The sequence below is a fragment of the Nothobranchius furzeri genome, chromosome 15 (genome assembly GCF_043380555.1).
Source record: "Nothobranchius furzeri strain GRZ-AD chromosome 15, NfurGRZ-RIMD1, whole genome shotgun sequence".
In the NCBI taxonomy this organism is placed as follows: domain Eukaryota; kingdom Metazoa; phylum Chordata; class Actinopteri; order Cyprinodontiformes; family Nothobranchiidae; genus Nothobranchius; species Nothobranchius furzeri.
This window is the reverse complement of record NC_091755.1, coordinates 39,014,469-39,039,659: the sequence shown is the minus strand read 5'-3', so window position 1 is coordinate 39,039,659 and position 25,191 is coordinate 39,014,469. Positions and strand designations below refer to the sequence as shown.

The 25,191-nt window shown below is 41.4% G+C and overlaps 1 protein-coding gene across 1 annotated transcript in view; it reads left to right on the top strand.

Annotated features, from left to right (window-relative positions):
- vwa5b1 (von Willebrand factor A domain containing 5B1) overlaps nucleotides 1-6,583 on the top strand; it is a 55,597-nt gene extending 49,014 nt beyond the window's left edge. The window contains exons 21-22 of the mRNA XM_054745706.2: nucleotides 3,222-3,345; nucleotides 5,888-6,583. Coding sequence (XP_054601681.1) covers nucleotides 3,222-3,345; nucleotides 5,888-6,541 — 778 coding nt within the window. The 3' untranslated portion in view covers nucleotides 6,542-6,583. The remainder of the gene's footprint in view (nucleotides 1-3,221; nucleotides 3,346-5,887) is intronic.
- Nucleotides 6,584-25,191: the final 18,608 nt, after the last annotated feature.

The window sequence follows — 25,191 nt, the reverse complement described above, 5'->3', positions numbered from 1 at the left end:
ATAACTCCTGTAGAAACAAATAAAGGCTGAAGAGACATTTCAGCCATTAGATTAAGGTGTTACAAAGATGAACACACACCAAGGAGGAGAGTTTCACTTTTAGTTTTACTAACAGACACTAGGGGGTGCTGAAAGCAAACCAAAACTGCATGGTGTCCCTTTAATTTTCGATCTCACCAGCTGTGCCACCAGTTTCCCTGTGCGCACTGTGCTTACTCCAGGTCCAAAGTGTTCTTAAAGTTGTCACTGTTTACTTCTAAATCACGTTTGCATAGAAGATGACTTACACTGTTTTCTGACCACATTTTCCTTTTCAGCAAGCTTTATAAAAGAGGCCCCAGGACTGAACTCCTAACCCCAACCGTAACCCCAACCATAACCCTAAAACCTAACCCCCAGAGACACACATCAAAAGTAATTATTACAAACGTTTTACAGACATATGGAGTTACAACTCTTATGCAGAGCCTTGATTGTAATATTGGGTGAGTTATTCGTATTTTATAAATATAATTTGTCAAATATAATCTCTGTAGCCTTGCAACCTCAGCACAGACAAAATTGTGGAGACCCCTTTGGGCAGGGGTGGAGAACCCTGGTCCATCGAGGGCCGCTATCCAGCATATTTTAGTTTCAACCTGGCATCATCACACCTGATTTCAATCAGAAGGTGATTAACAAGCTTCTGCAGAGCTTGATGAGCTGCAGAACAGATGAATCAACCACTGAGTCAGACGTGTTGGAGCAAAGACATGCAGGATACTGGCCCTCGAGGACCAGGGTTCTCCACTCCTGCCTTTGGGGGTCACGGACCCCAGGTTGGGAACCGCTGTTATAAATTACCATATCCACCTGAAAAATGTCAGAATTAACTTTGAAGAGTAAAATCTTTTTCAGCTGATCAAAGAAAAGTTTCAAAATGAGAGAATGTCTCCTGACAGCATGGATGCAATGTTTACGATCCCATTTGAGCATGAATGCAACAAAGTCTGTCTGAAATGTTTTCTTTTAAACTCTCAAATGAAGATTTTTCCATTTGCTTCTGGATAAAATTAAGTGCTTCTGTTTTGCAGCAGATGCTTCTACTCATTTTTTGAGAAACCAATGCAGTGAATCAAAACGTATTTAGGTACACATGCGTGTTTTTGGTAAAATTTCCTTCACTTTCATAACCAGTAGAGTTTTAAATTAATGCTGAGCAGCAGCAGCAGGATCGCTGCGGGATTTGTATGATAACAAGCAGATCCATCTCGGGAGAGTCTAAACTGTGTTTGAGGCTCAAACATCAAAGCCTGGAACCATCTTTATCCTACCCTGACAGCTGTGTGTGGGTTTTAGATGAGACAGCAGTGAGAACCAACAGCTGCAGGGGCACTTATTCAACCAAGTTTGTTTGATCGACACTTTAAACAGGTAGTTATCTAAAATAATTTATTAAATTAAAAACAGTAAAATTCTATGATCTGGTGGACTACAATATTTTAAAATTTATGTATAATGCAAACAAAAGGAACGTACCTGCAGGATTAATTAAACGATTTACAAAAAGACATAGCAAATATGAATTAAAGGGACATTAATTATTTAACATACCTAGACATCGGATACTCGTAAAGGAACATTGTGTCTCCATATATGGAGTTAAATTGTGGAATAAATTGAATACTGAACTCAAGAATGCAAAAACAATAGGGACTTTCAAAAAAGAGATAAAAAATAAAACGATTAACTTATATAGATCGTTACATAAATGTGTGAGGGGAGGGGGATGGGGGGATGAAAGGAAAAAAAATAACCTAGTATGTATTCGTATGTGTATATATGTATGTATATAGATCTATAACTTAATGCTTCTTTCTGTGTAAATTGTTTTCTTTTTCTATTTTTTTCTCAAATTCATGGGTTGAGATTTTGTCGGCCAACAGGTCCAGGAACTATATTGTTCAATTTCTTTAAGAATCATATGATTATTTCATTTGTATTAATGCTATTTTAGTTAAAAGGGGCAGACAACATAAGTTTTTCTTCTTTCTGTCCCCTTTTTCATTTTGGCTTGCAGCAATTTAGTTCTGATTGTATTTTTATTTTAATGTCAATAAATGAAAATAAAAGATTAAAAAAAATGGCTGTAAAACATAATGTAGAGAATTTATTGAATAGTTTGGTTGATTTTATGAACATCATTATTTATGACCATGAAATAATTTATTTGAACCTGATTAACGAGGCGAGGTTCATCATAGAGACTGAGGAGATGTGCAGCCGGAAAAGGCTGACCTTCCCTCCACTCAGTCTGCATCAGGTCTCGGCTCCTCATCAGCAGTAGTCTGGAGTGTTTCTATTCTTTTGTAAGACATGGATCAGCATGTTCCAGTAGCCTAGAGGATGTTTGTAAGCCTTGTAAGATTTGCCTCGACATTTTCTTCCCAGCAGTTTTATGACTGGCTCCGTCCTTCACGTGCGCTCTTGTAACTTTAACACGAATGTTTAAAATCCAGAGACTTGTAATGGTTATTTGAGTTAGTGAGCTGTAAAAGTAGCCACATTTAGTTAAGAATCAATTTTGCATACCTAAATGTGATGAAACAAATCCCAGTTTAGATCCTAATGTGGGATTATGTGGAAAGTGATTAGTAGCGTTGGGTCCAGGCATGAAATTTTAATGCTTAATGCTATTTTAAAACACCCCTAAATCTCAAAATGTCACAGAAGTTCCCTCAAAAGACTATTTTATTAAGCTTGAAATTCACACAACATGAGTTTTTACATTTAGTGGTCATTTGCAGCAGAAATCATCAGCAGCAGGAATCTGAAACAGTTCCCGTGTTGCTTTTGGGGTCACTTGCACAGAAAGGCACAAATATCAACTGTAGAAAACAAACAAACAACAAGCCTCACCCATGGGAGAGATCAGGCTCCTTTAGGATCAGCCCCTGTGCAACAACAAAGGTCCATGTTTGGTTGACGTTCATGTCCTCCGTATGTCCACATTTTAGATTTTCATATCTAAAAATAACTGAGTTACTTCTGTTTTGTATTCCGGTCACATCTCTAACATTTCAAATTCCTTAAACTGCATAAAAACATAAAGTTTTGTAAAAATAGGGTCAGAATATGCAGTTCTACAATGGAAGAAGCTGGAGATCAAACCAAACAAAGGTGTGTGCTGCGCCCCACCCAGTATTCATGGTTTAAATCCGGCTCTCTCTCTGCTCTCTAAGGCTGGCCCTCAGCAGGACCCGCCTTCTGACTCGAGCTGCCAAAGGATTCATGTGCCGATCACACAGCAAGTCCGGTGATTCAATCGGAGAAAGTGAAAATGAGAGCAAAGACTACATCCCTCTGGTGAGCACTGCATCTACGCTCTTCAAGTGAATGTTCATTCATCACACGTGTTGTTAGAGGGAGATCAATGTCAGCTGGAGACAGATTTGATTGGAAGAATGAATGTTTCAGTGAATAAACAGATAACTGCTTGCATATAGTGATCAAATTCTGTGATTTTCTATTCACTATGTATGCTAATGGAAGTCGCCTAATCAAATGAGGTGCTCCAAGCCACGGCACTAGACTAAAAAGGTTATCAACACCATGGTGCCAACGAGTCGCGCTGTAGTGGAGCTTCCTTCTTCGTCCCATGCAGGGTGAAATTTTCCCATTCCCTCACAGGAAAATGGATTAAACCAGTAACCACCGGTTCTGTACTGGTTATTGTTTCCTTCCACTTGGTGAAGCAACACTTCATAGTTTGCATAAACCAAATAAAGAGCTGTAGGTTTTTAAAATATCAGAAGTGAAACCTTACGTTTTACTCCAAGGAATGTATTCCTGAAGTTTTGACTCAGGGTCCCTTTCATTCGGCCCTAGCTCCGGGGCTGCCATCAGATGTGCCTGACTTTAAATCGGCTCTCTTGTGGGGCAACGGTGGCACAGGAGTTAAGTGCTCGCCTCGCAATCGGAAGGTCGCAGGTTCGAGACCCGCTCAGTCTGTCGCTGTCGTTGTGTCCTTGGGCAAGACACTTAACCCACATTTGCTGGTGGTGGTCGGAGGGACCGGTGGCGCCAGTGCTCGGCAGCCTCGCCTCTGTCAGTGCGCCCCAGGGCAGCCGTGGCTACATTGTAGCTCATCCCTACCAGCGTGTGAATGAGTGTGTGAATGGGTGAATGACTGATTGTGTTGTAAAGCGCCTTGGGGGGTTCCAGGACTCTAGAAGGCGCTATATCAAATACAGGCCATTTACCATTTACCATTTACTAAGAGGCTTATTGGCTGATGAGATGGATAAAAAAGGTAAATACTGACCTGATACATCCACCAACCAACTTATCAGTGTATCCCTGGTTTGGGTGGACGGATGAATGGATAAAGGGATGATGAAAGGAAGGATTGATGGACGGATGGATGGATGGATGGTGATGATAAATGGATGGATGGATGGTGATGATAAATGGATGGATGGATAGATGGATTGATGATGGATGGATGGATGGATGGATGGATGGATGGAGGAATGAATGGATCAATTGATGATAGATGGATTGATGATGGATGGATGGATGGATGGATGGTGATGATAAATGGATGGATGGATGGATGGATAGATGGATGAATGGATGGATGGATGGATGGATGAATGGTGATGATAAATGGATGGATGGATAGATGAATTGATGATGGATGGATGAATGAATGGATGGATGGTGATGATAAATGGATGGATGGATGGATGGTGATGATAAATGGACGGATGGATGTTGATCATAAATGGATGGATGGATAGATGGATTGATGATGGATGGATGGATGGTGATGATAAATGAATGGATGGATGGTGATGATAAATGGATGGATGGATGGATGGATGGTAATGATAAATGGATGGATGGATGGATGGATGGATAGATGAATTGATGATGGATGGATGGATGAATGGATGGATGGTGATGATAAATGGATGGATGGATGGATGGTGATGATAAATGGACGGATGGATGTTGATCATAAATGGATGGATGGATAGATGGATTGATGATGGATGGATGGATGGATGGATGGATGGATGGTGATGATAAATGAATGGATGGATGGTGATGATAAATGGATGGATGGATGGATGGATGGATGGTAATGATAAATGGATGGATGGATGGATGGATGGATGGTGATGATAAATGGATGGATGGATGGTGATCATAAATGGATGGATGGATAGATGGATTGATGGATGGTGACAATAAATGGATGGATGGATGATTGATGGATGGATGGATGGAGGGATGAATGGATAGAGAGATGATAAATGAAGGGATGGATGGATGAAGGGAGTGATAACTAATAATTAGTAATAAAGGACAACTTTAGCTCAGCAATAATTTGACATTTCTTTAATGAATGATTGTGAAAGCAGTTAAAGACAGGTGTTTTAGGCCTTAGGGGAGAACGTGGTGCTAATCAAACCCTGACACGTTTAATATTACAAACCTGTCAAACCACAATCCGGACAGAAGCTCCAATTAGGCTGCACCTGTCAGAGTCATTGTTGTTCATCTACAATGGAAATTAGTCACCGTTCACAGGTGAGCAGCTTCAGAATGAAACGTGCATAAAATATTTGCCTTGTGCAAAACAACTTCCTCCATAGCAACAAGGAATTCAGTTACAAGGTGCAGGTTTGGGCAGTAAATGATCAACATTATTAAAAATGCAGAGTAGTCCATCTGAAAGCTTTTCATTCTGTGGCTCAGGTGCACCTTCATCTCTCATCTTATTACTAATTTAAAAAACATCAGCATGAAAACTGATTTAGACTCATCTACAGCAGCTGTAGAGAAGGTTAATGCTAAACCAGTTTGTACCTTTTTAACTGAAATGTTGCCTTCTGTGCAGGTGTTGTTGCAGTTAGCTAGTGGTGCATTTCCCCTGGACCTGGCTCTGTGTGAAGCCATTAACGTGCCGATGGACAAGCTGAAATGGACTTCTCCATTCTCCAGCCACCGTACGAGTCTGGGCCACCTGTCGCACTCCAGCAGCCGCCGTGCTGACAGTGCCGATGGCGGGTCCAGATCACTTTTGGAGCCAGAAACATATCAACAAGCTGCAGAGCAGGTTGCTGGCATCAACAGTCCCTCTCTTACGTCGGGGAACGTGGGGTCGCACTCTGTTCCCTCCTCGTTTGCCAGCCAGCCTCCTGCCGTCGAGCCCCTGCTTCCCTCCCAGGTGGATAGAGCGCGGACCTCTTGGCCAGGGGGCTCGGAAACCATATTACCTGGAGGCGTGTTGACGAGGATGCTGGATCCAGAGAGCATGGTGTGGGCGACGGCCGTGGCCCTAGCCTGGCTGGAGCACAGCTCTGCCAGCTATTTCACAGAGTGGGAACTAGTGGCTGCCAAAGCCAGCATGTGGCTGAGTGCACAGGAAATCCCAGAGGGGAAAGATTTAGCCTCCATCAAGGCTGCAGCCAATCAGCTATTCATCATTCTCAGACACTGGGATGAGAACCTGCAGCTCAACATGCTCTGTTACAACCCCAACAGTGTCTGAGGCCTACCAGTAAGGGACTCAGCACCATATGATACTATGCTAGCGGAGGCTGTACCATTATCTCCTCAGCAGCTGAAGCTCTGGAGTCTGGTTTTTGTTGCAGTAGTGAACTCGGTGTGTTTCAGTTGATTTGTGCTGTTCCTCCAAACATATCACAGGCTCTTCAGAGACGCTTTGTTTAAGCTGTTGCGTCATCTGGTGCTGAACAGGTGCAGGATGTGTCAGAGGTATGCTACATATGTTAAAGTCAAAGCATATTCACAAAGTTCACAGAAAAAAAACAACTATTGTTGTCATATGGATGTTGTGGGCAGAATGCACAAAATACTAGTTTAAAAAACTTAAACTGATTTGTTGTCATGTGCTATTATTATGTATTTACTGGTTTTGGCGATTGGTGGTATATAAAAAACGAACAAAAATCAATTCTACAGATGCATCTTGGTCCTAAAGCCTGTCTCTCACTGGACTGTAGTGTTATTAGCAGTCATGAACAGCAGCCAAGAGAACACGAGGACTACTGTTTTGCTCTCGACTGAAACTATACAACAGCACAAGTGTGGTGGTGCTTGTCAGGCAGGAGCATCCAGTGATGCCAGGGCTCTAGAGTGTTTCTTATGACCTGTCATCAGGTCACCGAGGTCGTCTTGTTTAGGAAAGTTCTGCTACCAGTCTTGACCAACCGCACCCCCCTTTTACACTTTTGTGTTTAGTTCCAGCCCAGTGAGATACTGAACTAACTAACAATTGGCTCACTCTTCCCTCACGTCCACGAGCATCATGGTCCTCTTTGGTTGAATTGTAGCAGACATAAAAATATGCAAAGAGAAGAAGAAAATCCTGCATATGTGTGTTGATAAGTATATATAAATATTTCTTATGTGTGGTATAAATGGAAGTTTGTGCATTTGTATCCTATTGACTTGTAGTTTATTATTATTTAATGATACAAATAATGGTTTGAAATTTTGCTTCAATCTGTTTCAAAGTGGAAAGTCCGGTCGTGTTGAAGTATTTTTTTTAAATCAAAAGAAGCTCACAAACATTTGAGTGTTTAACAAGTTCAAAATTAAACTAGATAGAAACAAAAGGTTTACAATGTGAGCTGAACAGCTGCACCAAACAATTTGATTTTCATGCAAAAGTAATCATTATTAATTAATTGTTCCTAGCCTGGGTCTACTAGAACTAGCTATAGGGTAGGGTACCTAAAATACTAAACATGAACAAAGTTTCGTTGAAAAATAGTCTTTTTTTTTTATGAAACAAGGAAAAGAACCACAGGGTTAAGATTTGACAGATGCTGAGGTGGGACTCTAACACTGATGAGAAGTGTAGGTGTACTGGTAACTTATACATCGGATGAACTTTTAGGTAAACCAGAACATCAAAATAAGTTGACATATGGAAATATGCAGCAAACTGGAGCTGTGGTCGACAGTTCAGAGAATGACTCGTGTTGATTTTCACTGTTTTCTGCTTTGGTATTTAGAGATCTTTCTGTCAGATGTTTCTATGGTTACAGAAGTATACTTCCCATCATTTCATGCTTTAAAGGCTTTTGTTGATAATAAGGCCCTAGGCATGATGGGTGCATCACTTCATCTGCCTCTCTTCTTACCCTGATGCACCATCGCTCTGGAACACGGTCCATTTGGACTCACCAGACCAGTTTTAACAGTGCGTTGGACAGTTCTGATCCCATTATAGTTGTTTCTGTAATCTCCTTAGATGTTTCCTCTGCTTGATGCATGCCAATGAGCTGACCCTTCTCACACAGACAAACATCATCTTTTCCACGATCACCAGATGTGACTTTCCACATGGTTGCTTAAAAAATGAGAAGCAACTCTTTGCACCAGTTGGGGTTAAACAACTTGTTGCAGTAATTGTCCAATAGGAGGCTCGTACCTGTTTGCTTACTTAAATCCAGGTGGCTGGGCAATGCAATTTCGACCGACCGACCGACCGTCCGTCCGTCCACTTATCCGAAGTCGGGTCGCGGGGGCAGTAGCCTAAGTCGAGAGGCCCAGACTTCCCCCTCCACCAGCCACTTGGGCCAGCTCCTCCTGGGGAATCCCAAGGCGTTCCCTGGCCAGGTGAGAGACATAGTCCCTCCAACATGTCCTGGGTCTACCTTTAGGTCTCCTCCCAGTTGAACATGCCTGGAAAACCTCACCAGGGAGGCATCCAGGAGGCATCCTGACCAGATGCCCGAGCCACCTCAACTGGCTCCTCTCGATGTGGAGGAGCAGCAGGTCTACTCCGAGCCCCTCCCGGATGATCGAGCTTCTCACCCTATCTCTAAGGGAGAGCCCAGCCACTCTTCGGAGAAAACTAATTTCGGCCGCTTGTATCCACAATCTCATTCTGCAATTTCTACCATGATCCTCCATCTTCTAGACATCTGCAGTTCGCTCTGACATCACCTTCTGGACCAGATTCAAATTGATGGAGCTCATTCTTCATCCTCAGTGATAGGATTTCTTAAAAGGAGACATGTTATGACTTTTGTAGATTTATGACAGTTATGCAGTCTAGAGAAATGACTTCCCTCTGTTTATCAGCCCTCCTATCCCTGGACCTTTAGCAGAACGTCCATCTGTCCCTGATGTTTGTCTCTGAGAGAAGTGTCTTCTTTGCTTCCCTACCAGACACCAGGCCGTCCTCCAAAAGTCTTCTCCTCGCTGAAGGTGCTCTCACCTGTTCAGGTGAAGACATGATCTCACAGCTACACACATTCCAGGAGATGCTCATGGTGCTGCAGGACTGTTTTTGGGAACCCAGAAGCTTTTTTTTCTTGGAAATACGTTCATTTTCATGGCAACTCAGTATAATTAACCTGATGAAACTTGAACCATGCTGGAGTTCATGTAAAGCGTTATTGTGAAATCTGAGGCAGAAAACTCAGTGATGATTCATTTTGAACCCTTGGCCACAGCAGCTCTGATCACTTTGGCTGAGTGACATTCCAAAGACTCGTTCCAAAAAGAAAAAACTATTGTATTAGTAAAGCTTGTAGAAAACTGAGTTAAAAATATAACTGATGATGGATGCAACACAACTATGCTGAATCTGAGCAACGGTTACAAGTCCTGCTCTGAAAAACAACAAACGCCCCTGATATCACTGCAGCTCATTTACCACAAGTGCCTAAACAAAGTTTGATGAACAACTACTGTAAACTGCTTTCATTTAATAGTTCTAGTTCCTTTTATACTCCTAGATCTGATGACTCGGCGACACAGCTATCACTGCGGTGGCTAGTAATAGGCTGGCCTGGTTACAGCGGTAGACCTTTTTCCCAAAAAACAGAAACCTGTCAGGGAGGAGTAAACTGGAAACTGACTTTTGAATATAACTATGGCTTGGCTGAGTCTTAAAACATAACATAGACAGCCCCAATCAATGTAGCATGTTACTTTTTAGAATGAACAGCGGCGGCTGTCTCCAGTGCGGTCTGAGACACTTCCAGTCTGAATATCTGAATATTTAATGAACAGTTATAAAAGAAAAGCTTGTAAAATAAGATTTACTGATATATTTGATAAGATCTGTGGTTGGAAAGCAACACTCCATCATGTGATCCCACTCTGACCTGCACTTTGCTTCTCCAACTAGAGCCAGTATACAATGGGTACGGATTGGTATTCAGACCCCATCCATGTTTCACTCAGCCATTTGCTAATTCAGATTCAATTCAAAGATACTTTATTAATCCCACGGGGAAATTAGAGTTTCAGTACACACAATTCAGAGATCAGACATACATAGGCATAGACACATGACAAGAACTGGTGACTGTGGTCATTCGCAACCCTGAGATACCATAATAGAGATCAGAGGGTTTATATGAGGATTGGTTCAGGTGGAGGAAAAAAAGGCACTTTAGAGTTACCCTCCACAGAGAGGGCAGCTTTGCTATGCAAAAAAAAAAACACCTCAGACAGAGATGCAACAGACTTCAGACAACACACAACATAAGTGTCCACTAGGTGGGGGGGTGGGTTTGGGACTCTCCACACGTCAGTTCCTGCAGCCCAGATAAGCAGCGCACGTCACCTCAGTGTGGACAGGTGAAGGAGGTTGTTGAGGTTTGGAGGGCACAGTGACTCCTGGAATGATTAGGCGGCCTTCACAGCCCGCAGTCCCGCCCAGGCTGGGATAGGAGACAGAGTTGCCATAGCGACGGCAGCATTCCACATGTCTTCTGACGGGGGAGTATCCGTTGCAGCCTCACAGGCTCAAGGGCACCAGATTCAGATTAGAAATTGTTTTGGGGCCAGACAGAGATAATTTCCTCTCTGTCTTAAAGTTCCTTGGTCCTCAACCTCTCAAAATCCCAATAATGGCGTAAATTAATCTATCCCAAACGTGCTGATTCGCCCACTTTCTCCTTGACGGCATCCATCTTGTGTGCCAACGCATGAATCTCAGCCAAAGTTCCAAGCTTACGATTCACCTTGACAATTATGTGAGTTTGTGAATTCACAGCGCTGTGTAATCCATCCCTGAGCTCGGGGAGAGCGCCAATATTCCTCGACAGCTCGTTAAGCCAGGAAGCCTCCTAGGCCAAAGAGCAGGAAACCTGACACCAACACCACGAATATCCAGACGTCTTCAGAATCCTCCACAGACAGCTGAGAGAGGCAAATCAGGTTCCACTGTTTCCAGGAGTCCATGATATGCCCATATGGCTCTGTCCCAGAGGGGCATCCGGGAGCCCCTTCTCCCGTTCTCATTGTTGAAAAATCTTGTCAATCGAGTTAATTGACCAACTGACAAGATCCATTTTAGTAATTCCAGTTTCCAGAAAAAATGCAGAAGCAGCCGTGCACCCAAAGACAGACAACGAGCCTTGAGGGTAAGATAGGGTGGAGAGGAGGAAAAAAGCGTCTGCACTCTCCAAGAGCCGGAAGAATTAAATAAATTCAGGGCCTGAATACTTAGGACCATGTGCTATTTCAGTTTTTCTTTCATAATAAATCTGCATACATTTGTCAAATTCAGTGTTTTTCTGTCAATACGGGGTGCTGTGTGTACATTAATGAGGAAAAAAATTATTTTATTCATTTTAATAAATGGCTGCAATATGACAAAGAGTGAAAAATTGACAGGGACTGAATACTTTCTGTACCCACTGTATCTTGATTTAATGGCTTTTTTTAACTTTATTTTTCATAATGAGATGGACTCGATTTATTTAGCATTAGGTATTGTTTCCAGTACCCTAAAGCCCGGTTCACCTTCTGGGTGGGTGTAGTCCTGATCCAGGTGTTTATAAGTCTTTTCAAAAGTGTTTTCCTATTTTTCTTCTTTGTAAAAAGTGTTTCGGGCAAACAGGCTCGTTCACCGTGGTTATCAGGAAGGAAGTGTCTGTTCCAGCCTTCCTTCTTCTAGTCGTATTGCCCATTTACATCTTAGTTCTGTGTCTGTGGGAAATGTAAAGGACACTGACGATTTTGATTTGGAACCAAAACACAGAGGCGAACTATCGAGTCAGATATTTTTTTTGGGTGGTGATAATTTAGGAACTTAAATATCCAACAGCCGTCATGTCTGAAAAGTTCTATGTCCTTTTTTTGTCTGTTCCCAATGAAATGTGTGAAGGTGTGAAAAAGGTCTACATGGACAGATGCCACTGAAGTGATAGCAACTTTTTATTCTTTATTTCTGACACTTGCCCGGTTACTGTTTAGGCTGATTCTTCAGTATTGCTCCAGTGTTGCTTTACTCAGGTATTTGTTTTATCCACTCAGGCTGGTTGCATGAGTCTGTCTGCATGCTGAAGACATTCATACAAGACTTTACTTTCTAAAACGACACATATGATTAAATGTCAAAGTGATATTTTTGTGCCGTAACTGCAACAGTACGTTTAGCTGTGACTGTTAAACGTTGTATTTTTTATGTAACCAGTCAGTTGTAGAGTGCATTACCTTTCAACTTGCTGTTTGTGCCTTTATAAATGATTGTCGACCGTTTGAGGCCGTGAAAGCTTCTGTAGTGTCTTAATAAATGTCGATGCTCTGGCTAGCTCTGCAGGTGCATGTAATAAAAACAAACATGATCTAAGCTTGGGCTGCTGTCTTTCTAATCACCTGCCATTCTGGAATCAGCTTTTCTAATAGCAGGATGCTAAAATAGAAGAAGAGACTCCCTCCTTTCTAGAGACCCAGTGACATCACAGCTTCTAAAGATGATCAGGTCCTATCAATAAGCCTCGGTTAATCTGTTAATGCTCAGGTCCTTCTTGTGAAGTTCTTGTGAGTTCCTCATGGTTCTGTTCTTGGTCTGATTGCTATTTTTCACTCAACGACTCCATCTTAAGAAAACTGGACGCCCCAGGGTCCTGGGTCGCTGGGTTCCGGGCTCGGGCGGCTTGGGGGTGGGAGGCTGCGGGCAGGCTTGTGGGCTTGCCGCTGATATCTCCCGGGACTCTGCCGGCTGCTGGTTGTGGCCCCCCGGGGCGATCCTCTGCGTCACTTGAGGGGGGCTTTTCTGGTCGCAGTCTCCCTGGGGTCCCTGTGCTCTGGGGCAGCTCCTGAATCTCTGGGACTTGGAGCTCCCTCCATCTCCTACGCATCTTTGGGGGGCAGATCTGTAGCCCCTCACACTCTCTATTGGACACTTCTATAGAGAAACCTTACATAAACAAGCGCGTGTACACACACAGGTGCTCACATGGTGGTCTCATAAGTATGGACTTGGGGATGTTCAACACATGTCTTAAGGCTGTGGTTGGCACTAAATGCCTCTCAGCTGTTGTGCCTCCATACAAATGCAGCCCTTTCCAGACTTTGCACAGACGTCAGCATATTGTGACTGCTTTGGCAGCGAGTGATGTCACTGATCAAAAAGCATCCATACTAACAATGAACGTTTTAATTGGGGATGTCTGATATTATCGCTTTACCGATATTATCAGCCGATATTGGCCATCAAATGTAATATCGTAAAGTATTGATGTCGGTTTTTACTCTTATAGTGACCCAACCTTTAAATACCATGTACATATTATACATCAAACTCTTTGGCTGCATCTCTTCTCTCTCAGAATACCTAAATATGTCAGATCTTAGATTTAGTTTTGAGATGTTTTAGTTTTATTTGGCACAACTTGTGAATAATTAGGAATTTGCCTTGTCTAGTGAGGATCTGCCACATAGCACATATAGCTAAGTGTAGCTAGCCAGCAAACAACTAATACAAGAACAACAATCTTCACCCGAGGCTTGCTTTTCTTAATCGAAGACCCTAATAAATGTTTTATCGCCGTAACTACAATACACAGAAACAGAAAAAATACATTACTGACTTATGCATAAACCTTAGCATTGCACTTAGCAATTAGCCTAACTTAAGGTATCTTTCCAGAGTTTTCCCCTAACAGAAATTATGCATGATTTTTCAGAAATAAGTAAAAGGGATTCTCTCGTCATGTACTGTGAAAAAATGTAAGCAATACATCTTTTTATTTTTTTGCTAAGCACGCCCCCAGCCCCGCAGAGCTCCATGCAATAGGAAACGCCGACCAGAACTAACCAATAGCGTTAGACTACCGCTTACCTGCTTCAAATTTAAGGAATACCTCGGCTGATGCAGAGTTTATGAACTTTTCACGAACAAGTAAGTCTAAAATAAAAATATATGAGAACACAACATGACATGAGAATAATACTTGTAAAACAACGTGTTTTAGCTGTTTGTCGACTACAGACGGACATAAATAAATAAGAAATGTGAAGTCGCCATCTTAAAAAAACGAAAGGGGAAACTATTTGTGTGATATGCTTGCCAGCCACTAGATGGTGCCATCGGATAAGAAAAATACTCCATAAAGAGACTTTACCGTATGCTCATGCTGCTTATGTTTTATCAAGGAAGTAACTTTAACACACACCCAAACATTCCCTAAACAAATCGATACTCACAAAGACAAATGTTCTCCAAGGCACAAACTATAAAGGAAAATCAGCGTGCTCATGATCCGTTGATTCTCGTTTTTCTCTAAATGTAAGATGTAAACATTGATAGCGGAGGAAATGGACACTACATCCGTGATAGGTCTGAGTTAGGAGCGCTCACGCTGTTGTGTTTTGCACAGACAACAGAACAAAGATTGTGTGTAACAGCAATGTCTCACTTTGATCTGTTTTCAAAACCTAAAACATTTAAAACATTTTATCATTAATTCACTTGCGCTGTTTATTCATTTATTCATCAAAAATGTTCCCATCATGAACTTAATAATTACTTGCGGCCTAAAGCCGTCACAGAGCATCGTTCAGGATTATCTCAGGGAGAATGTCATCCAGCTGCTGTTGGAAACAATTTAAGCCTGACGTTGTTTCCAATTACTAACTGAAGTAGTTGTCATTTTGCACAGATAATGTTTAAAGCTTAAGCATTCATGATAGGAAACAAGTGATGTTTTCAGCCTATTTATTTTTATTTTTTTTCATTGTTTCATTAGTGGGGACTTCACATGTATCGGTATTGGAAATTAAGAGTTAGACATTAATGGATATTGGTAAAAAAAAAAAGCCAATATCAAGCTTCCCTAGAATTAATCTGTCAAAGTACGGCTAGTTAATCTTTTCGGATGACTGTGAGAGCAGTGCCGATGGTGAGGATGGTCAAACAGGAAAATGTCGTTTTACTTTTTCCGTTATAAACTAATAACTTTATATGTTAATCTGGAGGTCTGATTGTACTCCGTGCTTCTTGGTACAACAGTCACTTCTATGTGTGTTGATGTGACTTTTGCTGTACCGGTTGTATTATTCATCTGAACAGCAGCAAACAAAGATGGTCATATTACAGCATCTCTAACAGTTAGGATGAAGAGACACCGTTTATTCCACCCACCTCATTACAAGGTAAAACAGCCTGTCCAGCTAGGGAGACATGTGTGACCAGTGGCGTGTAAATGTGTGAGGGGTTGAGCATGGGTTAGGGTGGAGGCACTGATGGTCAGAACACAGAGTGCTGCTAGGTAAGAAGAATGACAACTCATTACTGCGGTGCAAATAACCATCTTCACTCCAGCTTCAGAGATCAAAAGGGACTCTAACTGTTCCTGACAGTGGAGTGCTGTGAACAGCTCACACACAGAAAAGCAGATTAACAGAACTGATCTTTATTCATATTAATCCCGGGGAAACGCCTCTAACAACATGTGCTGTGCTGTTGCTAAGCTACTGACTATAAGTTATATAAAAAAAAGTGTTATTTAAACCTGTCTACATGAATCTCCCTTATAGTGCTATAATTAGAACCTAATTTTACTTATTTTATAGTGCGAGAATAAGGTTCATAAAGTTAATTTGTCACTTACAAGGATAAATAAACCAGGTGTGGATACACATGTTCACTGTGATGCTGGTGACAATGATTTCCCGTACATTACAGCCCTGAATTGACTCCAGCAGAGTAACGGAGGCTGGTGTCTAATTTAGTGCTGGCCACTATATCACAGAGTACATTTGCACATAAATAGCACACAGAACAATCTGAATGTCTGGCTGGAAGCTAGTCCAGCTGCAGATTGCGGGACAAAATAAATGACCACAAGGGGAAAAAATGCAATTATAGGTTGTCATGACAACCACAGGTGTTTTACACAACATGATCAGTCTGGAGATGTACAAGGAAAAGTTGAGCTTTCCTGCTCATAGAGGACAAAAGGAGGTGGGAAACTTCCAAACACATCTCACAAATGCAGACGTCAGCTGCTATTGGTCGTTAAAAGGAGACAGGAAGCTGCATCCAAACGCATCACCATAAACCTGAGCAAAAATACACTCTCCTTGTTAATCATGGCAAGTAATATTCACTTATCCTCTCCTTCAGCAGCAGTTCTTACTGCCTGTTTGTAACAACCCAGTGACTGAAAACTGGTCAGTGAATCTTCTGTTAATCTACATTCAAAATAGTAATTGATGACAGAATTTTTACCTGCTCCATCTTGGGATAAATAGAGTTTAATCTAATCTCATCTCAGTTCATTAATCTCATCTCATCTCATCTCAGCTCTTTAATCTCATCTCATCTCAGCTCTTTAATCTCAGCCCATCTCATCTCATTAATCTCATCTCATCTCACCTCAGCTCATTAATCTCATCACATCTAATCTCTTTAATCTATCTCATCTCATTAATCTCATCTCACCTCAGCTCATTAATCTCATCACATCTCATTAATCTCATCTCATCTCAGCTCATTAATCTCATCTCATCTCACCTCAGCTCATTAATCTCATCACATCTAATCTCTTTAATCTATCTCATCTCATTAATCTCATCTCACCTCAGCTCATTAATCTCATCACATCTCAACTCATTAATCTCATCTCATCTCAGCTCTTTAATCTCATCTCATCTCACCTCAGCTCATTAATCTCATCACATCTAATCTCTTTAATCTATCTCATCTCATTAATCTCATCTCACCTCAGCTCATTAATCTCATCACATCTCATTAATCTCATCTCATCTCAGCTCATTAATCTCATCTCATCTCACCTCAGCTCATTAATCTCATCAATCTAATCTCTTAAATCTATCTCATCTCATTAATCTCATCTCACCTCAGCTCATTAATCTCATCACATCTCATTAATCTCATCTCATCTCAGCTCATTAATCTCATGTCACCTCAGCTCATTAATCTCAGCCCATCTCATTAATCTAATCTTATCTCAGCTCATTAATCTCATCACATCTAATCTCTTTAATCTCATCTCACCTCAGCTCATTAATCTCAACCCATCTCATTAATCTCATCTCATCACAGCTCATTAATCTCATCACATCTAATCTCTTTAATCTTATCTCACCTCAGCTCATTAATCTCATCTCAGCTCATTAATCTCATCACATCTAATCTCTTTAATCTCATCTCACCTCAGCTCATTAATCTCAGCTCATTAATCTCATCACATCTAATCTCTTTAATCTCATCTCACCTCAGCTCATTAATCTCAGCTCATTAATCTCATCACATATAATCTCTTTAATCTCATCTCACCTCAGCTCATTAATCTCATCTCATCTCAGCTCATTAATCTCATCACATCTCATTAATCTCATTACATCTAATCTCTTTAATCTCAGCCCATCTCATTAATCTCATCTCATCTCACCTCAGCTCATTAATCTCAGCCCATCTCATTAATCTCATCTCAGCTCATTAATCTCATCTCAGCTCATTAATCTCAGCCCATCTCATTAATCTCATCTCATCGCAGCTCTTTAATCTCAGCCCATCTCATCTCATCTCATCTCATCTCACCTCACCTCACCTCAGCTCATTAATCTTATTTTTCCTCAGCTCATTAATCTCAGCTCAGCTCATCTCATTAATCTCAGCTCATTTTAGCTCGTCTCGTTTCATGTCACTAATCTCAGCTCATCTCATTTAATCTCCTCTCAATTAATCTCAGCTCAACTCAGTTAATCTTACCATGTCATCTAATTTCTCCCCTCCCCTCATATTTAGATAGAAAGTAGGTGACTTAATTATATCAACAGAAACACTGTAAGCAGGAAGACGCGATACACTCAGCTCACGTTCTTCCACTGGTCTTAGATTAGGTAGAGTAAAAATGAAAGAAAGTCAGAGATTTTAAACATGGAGTTGTTGGTCTCCTTGACTCTACCCCCTGCTTCTGATACAATAAATACTTCCCTATGACCCAGTAAAGAATTGTTGTCTTATTATCAAATGACACCATGGGCTGCAGGTCACCAACAGAGAACAGGAGCTGAGTGTTGTCATAACTGGGACTTCATTGGGTGACTGAGATAAAAAAAAAATCTGAGTTTTATATGAGATCATTGATCTAAAAGTTTTAATACAACAGTTGTATCCTGAGCCTTTTTCTGATTCCGATGGAGGTATCATCTTTTTAAAAGGGGGTCGTTCCTTTTCTCCGCTGCCCTGTACTTGCTCAGGATGAAGATCATGATTAGATTTTGTTGAAGTATGTTAAAGTTAAAGGGTCGGCCTGTGACATCACCAATGCTGCTGTCCGTGGTGCTGATTTTTCCGGTCTGCCAATCAAACATGTTTTCTTCTTTTAAAGCACAGGTGTCAAACTCCAGTCCTCAGGGGCCAATATACCACGTTTTAGTGTTTTTCCTGTTTCAACACACCTGATTTCAATCAGCAGGTGATTAACAGGCTTCTGGAGAGCCTGATGAGCTGCTGCCCAGGTGAATCAACTGTGTTGGAACAAGGACACAACAAAAAGATGCAGGCTACCGGCCCTCAAGGACTGGAGTTTGACACCCCGTTTTAAAGGTAGCTCTTCATCACTTTGTTGATTCATCATGTCCAGTTTGCTGTTACGTATGAGGAACGTAAGAAGCGCCGCGTCACAAAAGTCCAATGGGAGAGGCAGAGAGGGAGCTCGCCACTTCACAAATCGTACACTGGTTTTAAACCATAAGAATATTATTTCAAAATAACTCCACCCCAGGTGGGAAATAATTATAAAATCCTTTTCATTTGGAAGAGCACTTAATGACTTTAAGCACTTGGTCTGAACATGGCACTACCCCAGCTTTAAACAAAATTATTCTCAGCCTCTTTGCAGATAAAAGACCCAAATAGTCAACGAGGCTTTTAACTACTAAGGCTAAATAAATGAGACCTGATTGGAGCGAGAACAGAGCACAAAATGTGAGAATGAGTGAGGCTTTTGATCATTTTCATCTGAGTTTGAAGCCGTTTTTCTCCAGCACACAAAGTTAGAGCAGAGACCTTTGAACATCACACTGTCTTAATAGGAACACGTGGCTGCTGATTTCCATAGTTGTTGGAAGAGAACACAATTTTATTTTACCTATGAAATGAAAAAAATAAAAGAAACTCTGGTGATTTTGCTTCCTGTATTGTTTTCATGCCTCTCTGAACTCAGTCACTAAACCATGCTCACCATGGTTTAGGCTCCCTGCTCCCAGCTCCAGTGCCAGATCACCTACATGCTCCATGCAGCCCACAGCATGGTCCAGATCATATTCAGCCATGCCAAGTCTGCCTTGGTAAATTCAGTCAGTCATGAAAGCCATGTCAGTTATCCTGTTTTCCTGCAATACATCAACTTTGATTGTTTTCTCCACTCTGAGTGTTGGTTGAATCCTTGGATCCATCTCCACTGATGATTAACTAAATAATAAAAATAAGTAAATAAATAAATAGCACCGATTTGGAGAAATCTCACACACATAGCTCAGCTTGTGTGAAGCTCTTGCTGTTCAGTTCTTGGCTTTGTGATTCAAGGAGGAACAAAAGAAGGACCGCCTTTGATGGTTCACTCGCTGTCAGAACGGTGACGGTTTCTGCGGCTAAAAGCTCTGCAGGGCTGAACCAGAAGACTTCCATGGTTTTGAATCAGCGCAGCTGCTTTCATGTTTGCAGCACACTGAGAAAGGGAGGTTTGTTAATGCGCAGCTACTGGCTGAACAGGTGATGCTTTTATAGAAAGTGTCATCGTTTGGTCTTTGGGAACACTTAAGTCAAGTGCTCAGTACACATCTGATAACACCAATCTGACAACTGAACTCATCGCTGTGTTACAGGAAAAATGCACGTTTGACGGAAAACCTGTGAAAGAAAAAGTTTCCACCAGGCTGTCTGTTCCTCACTGTCATAAAAAAACAATAAAAAGAAAATGCTTCAATTTTTAAACAACTTATAAATGTTGTAATGCACAAAGGAAAGGAATTACAGCTGCAGTAATTTAAGAACGCGTGGCTGAGGCGATCGGTTTGTGTGCTAAAGAAGATCATATTAAAGATTAATGGACAGCAGAGGCTCCTTAATGCTAGTAATTAGTAGGTTTCATTCCTTGCAATCTTAATGGGTTTGAATTCGTAGTACACAAAGAATTGTGGGTATTTGGAGTTTTAGAAAGCTTTTTGTCTTCATGTTGCGAAATGCAAAGACTGCTCAACAACATCCTAACATGAAGTTGCCTTCCTTTGGATTACCTGTAAGTCTAGAGCTGCTTCCTGTTTCTTGGAACACCCGTCTCAAAGATGTTTTCCTGTGATCCAACACACCTGATTTAACGGAATCCCTGTGAGCTCTTACTTTAGCTGTGCAGACAGCTGATGATGGATCCATCGGTGTCAATCAGGTGTGTTGTAGCAGAGAAACATTTGAAACTTGAAGATCCTTGGTGCTCTGATCTAAGCAGGAGTAGCAATATCACATAATTAATAATATATAATTATAATACTACAGTGTTAAGCAATTTTGTCAGAATACTTCTAAAATCACAGAATGCCATTTAAGGAGCATTTCATGTTCGAAACTTATTTAAGAAAGTAAAAAATCTTTTAAGTATTTGTTTATTTTTCCAAATAATCCAACACAAAAATTCTCCTCAAACGAATAAAGCTGAAGGTATTTTAAATAAATCACAAGCTAAATGAGATGAGCTGCTATCAGAAAGCTGTCCGCACAGCTAGGAACAGATATTTAGCAAAAATAATCACCAGGCATAAAAATGACCAGAAGAAACTGTACAGTGTCCTCACCTCTGTACTGTCCCTTAGAGAGTCTCCCAACTCTTCTCCCTCTACAGGGGCTCTTTGCAATGAGTTTCAAAAAATTTCCTGCATAAAATCCAGGAAATTAGAACCAGTTTCTCTTACTCAGGCTGGGTTACCTGTGCAGAACCTCACTGTCCACCCTCATTCTCTTGCTTTGCTCATGTGACACTCTCTTCCCTGGTTGACCTAATCTCTGCTATGAAGCCCTCAGGCTCTCCAGAGGACAGCCTTCCCCCAAGACTGCTGTGCGATGTCCTTCCAGCGGTGGCCCCTGCTGTTTTGGATATTGTCAATTCCAGCTTCTCCTCTGGTGTGTTTCCAGCTGCTTTTAAAAATGCAGTTGTTCAGCCGCTACTGAAGAAACCAGGCCTTGACCAGTCTGACTGTGCCAATTATCACCCAATCTCAAAACTTCCTTTCATCTCAAAAATTATTGAGAAACTGGCTCTCATGCAGCTTACTTCTCACCTAGATGACAATGGGCTTCTTGACCCATTCCAATCAGGTTTTAGACGTAATTACGGCACAGAATCTGCACACATCAGGATACTCAATGACATCCTGATTCTACCTGACTCTGGCTCCCATGTGCTGTTACTGTTACTCGACCTGACCGCAGCATTCGACACTGTAGACCACACCATCCTACTTCACAGACTTGAATTTTGGGTGGGTGTGACCAGTACTGCCCTCGGATGGTTTAAGTCGTACCTTAATGGTCGGTGTTTTAGTGTTCATGTTGGAGACTGCTCTTCTCCCAATGACCCACCTCCATTGGGAGTACCGCTGGGCTCCATACTGGGTCCTCTCCTCTTTTCAATTTACATGCTACCACTTGGTAAGATTTTAGCGAGTCTCGGGGTTAACTACCACTTTTATGCAGATGATTGCCAGATCTACCTTCAAATCAACCAACAGCACTCATTTTCTCTAATGTCAGAATGCCTCTCCCAGGTCAGATCCTGGCTTTCTCAAAACTGCCTACGGTTAAATGACAGCAAATCAGATGCCATACTTTTTAGCCCCACTAACATGAATGGTGCGTTAGATGTCTCAACTCTCCCACTCAATCATGTGCCACTAGCCTTGGTGTGAAACTGGACTCTGACCTTTCTGTGTCTTCACAAGTCAACACTACTGTCAAGTCCTGCTGTACTGTGATAAATATCATATTGGCTTATTCTTGCCAATACACCCCTAGTGACCACTTCACCTCCGTGCAGAACAATCATGGAGGGTCCTGACCCATTTCAGCTGAGCTTCATACATCTGATCTATTTGCTCCGTAACACTAAAGAAAACAAACAAAAGCAACATAAATATTTTCTACGAGGACAGCTCCAGGCTAAAAGACTAAACAGGCTTTAGGTACCACCAGCTCATCACCTCCTTTCTGCTTGTAGCTCAGGTTTCCTCAGAGACTCACCAGCATTGGCTCACTCAGCCAAAAACAAATATGCCAGCTTATACCCGTTGAATACTAATGTGATGGTCACCCAGAAGCCTCCACCTAATGATGAATAATGCACCTGAACTTTTATGGAATAAAAGGATGCTGAAAGATGTGATTATTCTGGAATGATAAATAAATAAATACACTATCACTGAATATAAAAAAGACTAAATTAATAATTTTTGGAAATAAGATGGTAAGCAATGGGGACTTTAAATGAACAATTTCAGATACTGAAATTGAAAGAGTGTCTGAAATAAAATTTCTTGGTGTTGTGATTGACTCTAACTTATCCTGGAAGCATCATTTAAATTATATAAAAGGAAAAATTGCCAAATCTTTGGGTCTATTATATAAACTGAAGGACATACTAAACCATAAGGCCTTACGTCTAATATACTGTTCACTAATACAACCATACATGGCATATTGTATAGAAATATGGGGTTCAACTTTTAAAACCTATATACATGAAATAAAAACTATACAAAAGAAATCTATTCGAGTTATAAACAAGAGCAATTATTATGCTCATACTGACCCGTTGTTTTCAAAATCACAGATTATGAAATTAGAAGATCTATATTATTATAAAATAATGCAATTTATGTTTAGAGTGAAACTAACGGCTCTGCCAGAAAATATACTAATGTTTTTTGCAAAGAGGGAAAGTAAATATGATTTAAGAGGTGTATGTAGGTTTGTTCTACAAAGTAAGTAGGTTAGGCAATTATATAAGCTAATGCTTCTGCCTAAACCTATTCAGTCATGAGATAACAAATAGACACCATATACAAATGAATGTGTATGTTAGTGAGAAATGGTATTTGTATCTATTTGTATGTTATTGTACACATTATCTTAAGATGACTGACTGAATAAATTGATCATTCATTCATTCATTCATTCATAACAAACTTGAAAATGCTTATTTTGTTTGTTGAAACTACAGAGACTGCCTCATCGGAAGCCAGAGATCACCGCCGGCTTGTCTGCCGTCACGCTCTGCTTTTGTCCAATAAGTGTATGTTAACTGTGCCACACACACACACACACACACACACACAACTGCGGTCCACACTGAGAAGCCAATGGAGCATTGCATTTCTAACTGTGGATGTATGGTTTTAACACAGGAAGAGGCTGAAATTGCAGGGAATTAAGAGTTTTTAGGCTTATTCACACTTTCAGAATCTAAATCCTCCACCTGATTTTCCTCAAAGGCCAACATCCCCCTCTCCTGGCAGAAATCCTCAAACAGCAAGCTCCTTAATTACCAGGAAGTAACTGAAGTGACGTCGCCTTCATTTATACTTTGGAGGACATTTGTCTCAATGTTTTGGTCACATCGAGCTGATTCAGACCTGCTGAGGCCGTGATGGCCCTGTGCTGAAACCCAAGTCCCTGTTGTGTCTTTGTTACCAGGAACCAGGACAGGGTTCTTACTCTTCAGAACAAGAACACACACTTGTTCAATTATCCCTCCACCCCTCTGTGAGAATCACAGTCCTCCTCCGCTCCTCGCCCCCTGGAAATGAGCTGGTGAGACCCGGCCTGAGTTAAAGCCGTCTAATAAGAGCCGTTCTCTGAGAAAGGCCTCGTTTCTAAAGCTGAAGAACCTGCTCTGTTCAGGCAACAAAGAACTGTGACATTACTTCTATTTGTATGGAAATGTGTTAAATGGTTTTGGATATTAGGACAATAACCAGACTCAGTCTTTCCTCTGCTGTAGATCTGTGATCTGTAGGTAGAACAGCAGCCACCTGGGCATGGCTGTTCTGAGTGGTGTCCTTGTACTGACTGTACTAATACCTGCTCATGTAGCGTTTAAAAATACCACACAGGTGAAACTTACAACTAGAATCTGGTGCAAAAGTTCATTTGTGTCCGTAATTCAAGTTAACAGGTGAACCTATAAGAATTCAGCCCATGCAAAGCCAGCTGTTTCAGCCTTTATCTGTTATGTGATGATTGTGGCCTACAGCTGATGAAAACCCCACATTTTAAGGCCCTGTCCACACGTAGCCGGGGATCTGCCAAAACGTAGATATTTTTCTACGTTTTGGCCTGTCATCCACACGAAAACGGATCTTTTTAAAAACTCCGGCCAAAGTGAAGATCTGCGTTTTCTCCGTTTTGGGTGTCTGCGTGTGGACAGACAAAACCGGAGTTTTAAGATCCGCAACGTCACTTTCCGCGACAAAAAAATGCTGACATCACGTGTGCGACCTGTGTTTACACTAGCCGACAGCATGCATGCCCTCAGAGCTGCGCTCGCTTTATCAGTTGTCCAAGCGCTTTTTGCTTGTTTGTTTTTGCAAGCGGAATTACTGCTCCTTGCGGAAGACCACAGACGAAGGACGAGGTTAAGAACGGGGGAAGTACTGCCGCCTACAGGTCTGGCATGTCCTTAACAACGTATTTATCCGGGTACGTGTGGACAGAGTTTGTTTTAAAACGAGGTGGTGTGGATGCAAGTTTTTGGAGGGGCGGATATTTGTTTAAAAAAACCCGGCTACGTGTGGACTAGGCCTAAATCTCAATCAGAATATTGTGAAAAGGTTCAATATACTACACTCAAAGTGTCACACTCTAATCAGCTGATGAATCCAGAACACCTGCAGAGGGTTCCA